Here is an 8,545-nt window from a genome sequence, read left to right as displayed (position 1 = left end):
AAGGCCCTTCTAGCTCCAGCTGAAAAGCAACAGTTTGATTTGTATCTCAAAACCATCCGCCTAGCCAGGCTTCAGTAGTTCTCTCTAATGATAATTCCAATGATTTGTCAGATGGCTGTCCACAACTTGGATGGTGTTTAGCATGCACCTTAATTGCTTCATTTATAGGTTTGTACGTACAAGTGAGCACAGCTAATCCAAAGGAATGTCTCCACGTTTTAGCCTTCTTTTTCCATTGTCCCTCATAAAAATTAAAAACTATGAACAAGCTTGTAAGAATGGGTTTCAGCATGAGGAACAGGTGGTGGTAATGTCAGTTAAGTATTCCTGCAGGGGGAAGACTGGAAGCCTGCTGTAAATTATGGGAGCATTTCTGCAACTGAAAAACTCGCTTTTCATTGATGAAGCTGAGAAAGCCCTTTGACGACAAAGCCATTGGGGAGCTTCAAATCATATCACATCACTAAGTTTCCTTTCTCAATTTGTCTTGGAAAAACATTATTGCAAGCATATGTGCTTGCACGTAGCATGAACAAGCGACAGTGGCCTAGAAAGAACATATATATTTCCCCTTTCATCACAAATGCAATCTGAAGAGTCCCATACCCTGACACTTATCCAGGTCAAACTCCTCATATATTTATAGCAGGATAGCCTCACTTAAATACAATCCACTGAATGTAGGAAGCAAATAAATTAATTTTGCTCTTTGGAAAAACACCTCCTAAATAATCAATGGAATCATGACTTCCTCCTATGCATCAAGAAGTCACAAATCTATGCTCTGAAGGTCTGCAGGACTCAATTCAGTGAGGAAAAGATGAATTTCTGGGGCTATCCTCACAGAATCAGGGCTATAGTTTCTAAACGATGTTTTCAAAGTCCTTTTCTAATCTAATTTGTTCCCTAACTTGCAGCTTTTAGAGAATATCATTCTTGTAAGAGATCTCCATGGAGGATCTGAGGTGCACCACCTGAGAACACCACCTGACACTCCAGTGAGCAGAAAAATGTTTCTTGTTGATGAATTTTTCTGAGGCTGTTCCATCCCTATGCTCCAGTAATTGGTTTTGATAGAAAAAATGGAAATTCACAGGAAAATAGAAATCAGGTTCTTTCACTTTTTTGATTCACACGGATGGCTGCAGGGCATGGAACCACTGCTTTAATAGTTTCTTTGGGAGTTAATTATATCTTCATTTCCAATTACTCTTAATACACTCCAGTTTCCAAGATGCTAATCTTAGTCATAAGGAGAGTCCATTTCTTCAGATTTAAACCCAAAACATACAATCACCAACTTGATTTCCACAAGGAGAACCCTCTGCTCATTACTTTCACTGACCTTTGGGCCCGGTCTGTCATCTCCTCCTCCAGATCTAGCAGGAGTGCTGCCTGAGCCATCACCTTCTTGCTGCAGGGCAGGGATTTGAGGTGCAGAATGAGCAAACCAAGGCAAAACTTGCTTCCCATCTCCTCCAGCTCTTGAGTTCCCAGCTGCAGGCCCTGATGGTGAGAGGCAGAAAGTTTCAGTGCTGAGCGTGCATTTCAGAGGTACATGGAAAGGGTCAGTCCTGTTTTGCAGGAGGAACGCCTTTAGCATTCCTCTTTCCATTCTGAATTAGGGGTTCATTCAGGTTTGCTACATACGGAAATTTCCTCTACAGAATTATTTGCAAATTAACTGACAGCACTTGGTCTATTGAAACTATTCTAAAATAGCCTCTATTTTACAAATGGGGAAACTGTTTAACTGCCTTAACTGCATTCACAGAAGTCATCACTGTAAGAATTACTCAGACCCCAGCAGGGGTCTTTTCCACTTTTGCAAATCATTAGAAATCTTTTTTTTTTTTTCCTCTCTGCACGCGAGTCATCTCCCTAAGCAATGGGAAAAAATTGGTCCTGTGATTGCAAACACTGGGCAGTGGCAAAGATAAAAATGGAAGCGGGGGGTGAGCAGAAAGAAGGGAGGAAGGAATCTTTAACAAGTTATGAATTGGTTTTTAAGGAAATCAATTGCAAAGTAATTGCAAAATAACAAACACCTCTAAGGAATTTTTCAGTCTATTAAAAGCTGATGTCTCTCTAGCAGAGACAGAGAAACACAAACAGGGTTTGGATTATCAGGATCACCTTTCAAGAGAGAACTCCTCCAAGCTGTGGATTCATGTTTGGAAGAACCCTGATTATGAATAGTCTGTGTTTGTTTTTGTCACTAATTAAAAAAATAAAATAAAGATCTACGAAGGAAGGAACACACCAAGAGTCTGCATAAGCAAATGCAATTGATGGCAGTTTCATGCAAGCAATGAAAGGGCAGGAGACAAAGCAAGCTCAGATATACTGAAAAGAAACTAAGAAAGTGCAAAATCCCTTGTCTTCACCATTTAGTGACCGCAGCACATGCACTCCTTAATGCTAACATATCAGGGACTAAATCAATCTACGAACAATTGCCATCTCTCCCAATATCAGCCCTATGCTCTTTTGCAGCACAAAACATCTCTCTGTGCACAACCTTCCGACAGAGCTCCAGCTCCATTTCCAAGGCTGTTTCCTTAGCAACTCGCAGGAGCCCATGATCACAGCCCTGGCACTGGCCTCATGCCTGGTGTGAGCTTCACCCCAGCATGGCCTGCACTTGAATTTCTACTAGATATTTGTTAGTGGACATCCTATAGGTAATGTTCTGGTAATCCACAACACGAGGCTGAGTGTGATCTCGTGCTGATTTTTATCTTTTTTCCCCTCTATATAAAGTTGTCACATTTGTAAAGCACTTTGAGATACTTGGGTCTCAGCAGCTCTGTAAAACTGAAGGATTATTTCTGAACCAAGAGCATGCAGGTGGATGGAAGAAAGAAGAGATTTCTCACTTCTGCAGCTCTCTTGCAAAGCTTTTTTGGTGCATTTTCATTAGAGAATACAAACTGTTTGGTCAGGATGAAAACCACCACTTCATCTCTAGCAGTTCCAGCACATGCAAATATTACCTGGCATTACAAACACCCTATCTCATAACAAATATATTTTCTTATAGCATAGATGTTGCAATTCTGTTTCTTTTCTGAGATCCTGTGAGCAAAGCATGAATCTGTAATTATGATGATAAACACGAAAAACACAAAGTAATACAGATCACAAGCATATACTGAGTGGCTGGACAACTAGATAAGCACAGAAGAACACATAGACAATCTGAGAAAAAATGGCCTCAGTGTTAGGCAGGGTCTAGAGTATCTGGTAAACTAACATCTGCCCTCAGAACAGTCTCTTAAGTGGTTTTACCACAGTGGGCAAATTTGTGACACCTTTTCTTGTCTACATCCATCCACCTCCACCACAAGCTTTGCCAAGCAAGATCCAGGTACAATGAACTACAGCAATAACTAATACTAAGAAGAAAACAGAGGGAGAGGTGTATGGGAATCAAGGGTCATTAATGCAAAATAATGAGAGTGTTTAGCAGCTCTGCATAGATTCCTAAATGTTTTATTATTTGACTTTAAAAGACTTAAGATATTTTAGTGTGGCAGAAGCGGTGACATTTCTGAGAAAAAAATATGTCATTTCCACAGAAAAAGAGTTATTATCTCAGGGGCAAAAAATACAAAGAACATCTCACAGCTTTCCCTGGGGTGCATCTCAGGGTCTTGCTTCCAAGATCAAGGTAACATACTAAATACTTATCAATCCAGGAGATGCGAATAGTGACTGCGCTAAAACTCAGCCTGTGGCTTTATGATTCCCTGGAGCTTTATTCAGGATATGAAGAGGCCTTAAGAAACCATGAGCAGAGAAATAATAATAATAAAACCATAATATACCTCAGAAGCCTCAGACAATAATTGCTCATGCACTGAAGTTAGCTGCTCTACGATGGACCCATATTGCTTTGATACCAGACATCTCAGGAGTAACAGCTGGAAACCTCAGCTAGAGGATTACTTGTTAACATACTTTATTCACTTCCAACACAGTCAGACTTTTATTTTTTAACTGAGATGATTCTCTCCCTCTACTTTCTCCCTCCTCAGCCCTCAGCAGAGGGTGGAGCTGGAGGTGCATAGCACGACTACCATTAAACTGAAACTGTTAGCAGAACTGACACATTAAACTGATGTTATTGATGGCATCTGCCAGCAATGCCAGGAGCTGGTGTAGTGGTTAATAATTGCTCCCACTTGCATTTCTGAAAGGGAAGCCCAGTCTACAGGCATTTCCCTTGTAGCTGTGCAGCACACACCACTGCAAATATTTTAGGAACGTGCTTGCAACTCAGAGTTGTGAAGATATTCTACTAGAAATGCAGCAGAGAACAGTAGAAACGGTGCACCTTGGTCTAGTTAAGAAGCTAGTAGGAAGCACACCTCCTCCATGGCAGAAAAGCTGTCTTGCTTTTACATGTAGTGACATGGTCTGTTTGCCACAGCTGCACAGGAGGAAGCTGCTCTCTCTGCCTGACAGCACCTCCCCTGCAGTGTCCTGCTGCTCTAGATTCTCAGTGACCTCATCTTTCTCTCTAGCACAATGATTTACAGCTCTGTCCTCCTTTGGAGACGTCTATGTGAGCAGTGGAGCATGGTGCAAAGTCTTCCAAGCCAGCAGAATCTAAGCAAATTTTGAAGCAGGAAACAGTATCTCTGTACTAGAAAGCTGCAGACAAGCTCATCAGTTCTAATTAAGCCAGCCTCTGAAACATGCTAACAAAACTATCCTGTTTTGGTGATCAGCTCACATCTCCATAGTTTCTGCTCTCTATCACGTGAAACTACCAGTCTGGACCAGCATCAGCTTGATGCATCACACTCCATTGCACAAAACAAATTGGTCCCATGGGCTCTGACATGCTGTCTGTTGTAGGCACCATGTTGAGGGATAACAGGTTAATTGTCTCCTGGCTATTATAGAGAATAATAGAGCTAAACAACTTTTCCTAATCCCTTTTCAGATTTTCATACTACAACAGATAGCATGAGAGGAGGTGATGCCTAATAACAGTCCAAGTTTTGGATGTATTTATTTTTCAGGAGATGAAATAAATTCTAGAGGTGACACAGACAGGCAGATGAATGAAAAGACAGTCTATTAACTCTTGGTCTAGTTAAACCAACTGACACCATCATTGTAATAGAAAACTGGAGAGTAAGAAAAAAAAGCTATTTCTCCACTTAGCATTAGGCCAGGATGTTGTCAATACAAATTTTCCTAAACAAAATTGATCAAATCATACCTGCAAAATAGTTCATTCATGCTCAGCACAGATGCATCAAATAAATAACCACAACTAAATGTTTCCAATATCTCTCAACTTGCCCACAAAATACTTCACAGGCTAAATGACAGTGTAATGGAAAACTTTGCTATTCATTACTCATATGCTTTAAATACTCCTGCAGCCAAAGGTAGCAAGAGTTTCATAACACAGATATTTTTGGAGGGGGTGGCAGGACTCCAGAAGTTAAATTAGAAATTTTTCTACAAGCATAACTAAAGCTACAGTAAAATTAGAGTTGGAATATACTAATAAACGGAAGTAGACAGAAGGTTTTAGATGGATCAACTGTTTTCTAAAATGGATCTTTGGTGTGCACACGGCCGCTTCAGCGGCTTCTCCCATTTTTGGTCACTGTTCAGTCCTCAGGGCAACTGCTTTTTCCTGCAAATTCACTTCCAGTCAATACATATACTTACACAATTACAGAATATTCTCTGCATCTCAATAGCTTTACACATGCACAATTGTTATGCCCTAAGGCTGGGTATAAATAAATTGACAGCCTGGTTTCTCACTAATTCCATCAGTGAGCTCTCCCTCAGAATACTAATGGAAGCCATTCGGAAGCTCTAGAGGATAAACCAAAGAGCTGAATGAAACATTTGGTGCCTGGTGTGTGCAGCTTTAATTTTAGCTTAGGCCAGCCCTGAAGGTTACTGTCCTTTCCACCCCTTCAATGGAAGTATGCAGACGCATGCTGAGGAACTGGCTATTTAGACAGTTAGGACAGTAGGGAATAAACCAGGTTTTCTCATGCCCCAGAGATCCCTAAGGAGCAGGTATGGCATGTAAAACAGATGAAGTGGAGGGAATGGGCATGGGAATTTGGGCCAGAAGATTTCAAGAGGATTAAGCAAGTAGAAAGGCTGAAGTTACAAGAAAAAAATAGGCTAGCAGGAATTTCTAGAAAGAAAGATGAGAGGGGCTGGAGTTAGAGACAGAAGATAAAAGGATGGGAGAGATAAAAGGATGAGAAAGAAGGAGGGGTTGTTGAGGTCGGTGATGCTGATATAGACGAATGATAACAAGAAGAAAGCTAATGGAAACCTCTACCCCTTTCTCACCCTTAGAGAGGTGTGCCTGGCTCTGAACGTCTGTCCTCATTACATTTGGCACTTTGACCACACGGTGAGGAAGCAAGGCCTGGCTTGCTTTGAATCCCCTCACAAAAGTTTTGCTGAACTCAGCTGGTGTTTTTGGCTGAGAAAAGTTCTTGCGTACAGAAGCAAAGAAGCAGTTATTGTCCTAATTACTCAAATGGACTCTTTGCCTGTTTAAAAACATGTATGTTGCAGGCAATACTTTTCAAGGAATAGAGTGACTGGGAAAATTAAATACTTTCTCCCCCTGATCTGCTGAAGAGTCTTGAAAAACCTACTCCTAGAACTGGGGATTTAGCAAACAAAAATTTGTGGCCAAATTCTCCAGCAAAACAATTGCTTAGATTATGAATTATCCACGTCTACTATGGGGAAGGAGTGTTTCAATTTCTGATCTAAGGACTGTGGACAGTTCGGGGGAGGAGAAGACTGCCTGCACCATCCAAGGAAGAAGAGCCTCTCGAAAGTGAAAATGCAAAGGGCAGTATTTTGACAGTAGAACTAAGAAAATCCATGGACAATGTTTAAAAAAAAAACAAAAACAAAAAAAAACCACAACAACAAAGAAAGCCCCAAACCAAAACCACCCATGCTAACTCCTAACGGAAAAGAAATGCTGCTCCATGATATTTAAGCCTCCTGCTCGGCAGACAGAGAACAGAACCAAGGAACTGTTCTAAGTCAGGTAGGGATTCTGGAGCAGCCTGAGGAAAGAAAGTGATTACCTTACATTGGTGACAATCACTTATTCAAGAAAGATTTTTCTTTCCCATGCTCCCAGTATTTGCAACATGTTAGCTTGTAACAGCGTAACAAGGCAACTGACCCTGCCTTGAAAATTCATCAGTAATCTATCCATGACCTTCTCTCACATTCATACGTTTTCTGCTATCTGAACACTGTGGAACATGGAACAAGTCACAGACAGGTTACAGCCTGAAATATTTGAAGATTAAGTGTGAGGTGGGGCTCTGAGTATGTCTGAGAATCTGCATCAAAGGAACGAGCTCCTAAAAGCAGTCTGGGAAAGCAAGGAGCGGAAACTTTGCAAGTCCTTAATTGGTAGGCTAATCCCTGGATCACTTTTCTTCCATCACTACTTCCACTTAAAAGTTTGCCTGTATAAATAACTTCAGTGTGCAGAAAAGCGACCAGGCTCTTGGCTCACCCAAGACTTATTTTCAGCAATGAATTTACCTGGTTTGTCCATATTTCACCATGGGTGTAAAATAATTTTCTAATCCTAGCTGGTGATCACCACGTGTCATGGAAAAAAAGGATTTTTGATACTTATAATTTTATTCTGTCGAATGTAAATGCAGATGCTATTCATAAAGTGACTAACCTGCTTCTAAAATTTTTTAGAATAGGTACTTGTGTTCATAGTGCTATCCACTATGGGGATTTCCAGGTTAATTGTGTTATATAAAGAATCAGTTGTTGCATCTTAATTTCAAGAAATTGGTACATATCCTTGTATTATATTACATAATACGCTGTTATTTTTCTGTATGGCTTTAGAGTATTTAAATTAAGAATACTGGGAAATTCCAAAGTAGTTCATATCTTAAAATTCACTGTGCTATAAACTGCAATGTAGAAAACCTTACAGCCTTTTCCTCTGCCAGTGAAAAACACACTATTCTTCCCATCACATGAGTGATGAAAATACATATTGATCAAAATGACACAGCAAGTCTAGTGTGCTTTTATTCCCTATCCAAAATGAGACCCCAGGATCAAGGTACCTCTCACTTTTGCACCAACACAAGGACTGAGGCACTAGATTAGATTTAGTGAGAAGCCAACATGACATAACCCAGATGTTGCCCCTGTTTCTGCAGCCTGGTATCACTCTGCCCTACATTATCTCCGATGCTCTGCTCCCATGCCAACGCATTATAGAGACTAGCAGACTCATGAAACTGTGTGTTGGCCTGGCAGAAATGTTCCATAGAGGAGAATCCAACGGGATGGGGAGCCTGCTTCCTGCTACATGGCCACTGAGCATCCACACCGCTGCAAATGCCTCTCCCCAACACAGTGCTCAGCGTTACTTCTGCACTCTCTATGCCATAACACGGTATTCCCTCGCTTTATAACTCAACAGCTCTAGTACCCCTAACGCTTTCCCCGTACTGAAGCTGCCTTCCAGGCCACTAAA

General features: G+C 41.0%; 1 protein-coding gene across 1 annotated transcript in view; it reads right to left on the bottom strand.

Moving 5' to 3' along the window:
• Nucleotides 1-285: 285 nt before the first annotated feature.
• The window catches only part of AGBL1 (ATP/GTP binding protein-like 1), a gene marked incomplete at its 5' end in the record, with an annotated part of 148,096 nt that continues 139,836 nt past the window's right edge, over nt 286-8,545 (bottom strand). The window contains 2 exons of the mRNA XM_009870309.1: nt 286-418; nt 1,346-1,506. Of these exons, the coding sequence (XP_009868611.1) occupies nt 286-418; nt 1,346-1,506 (294 nt within the window). The remainder of the gene's footprint in view (nt 419-1,345; nt 1,507-8,545) is intronic.

The sequence above is a fragment of the Apaloderma vittatum genome, unplaced genomic scaffold, assembly GCF_000703405.1.
Source record: "Apaloderma vittatum isolate BGI_N311 unplaced genomic scaffold, ASM70340v1 scaffold4725, whole genome shotgun sequence".
Lineage (NCBI taxonomy): Eukaryota > Metazoa > Chordata > Aves > Trogoniformes > Trogonidae > Apaloderma > Apaloderma vittatum.
Note: the sequence above shows the minus strand (reverse complement) of the source record. Positions and strands in the feature narration are given on the sequence as shown.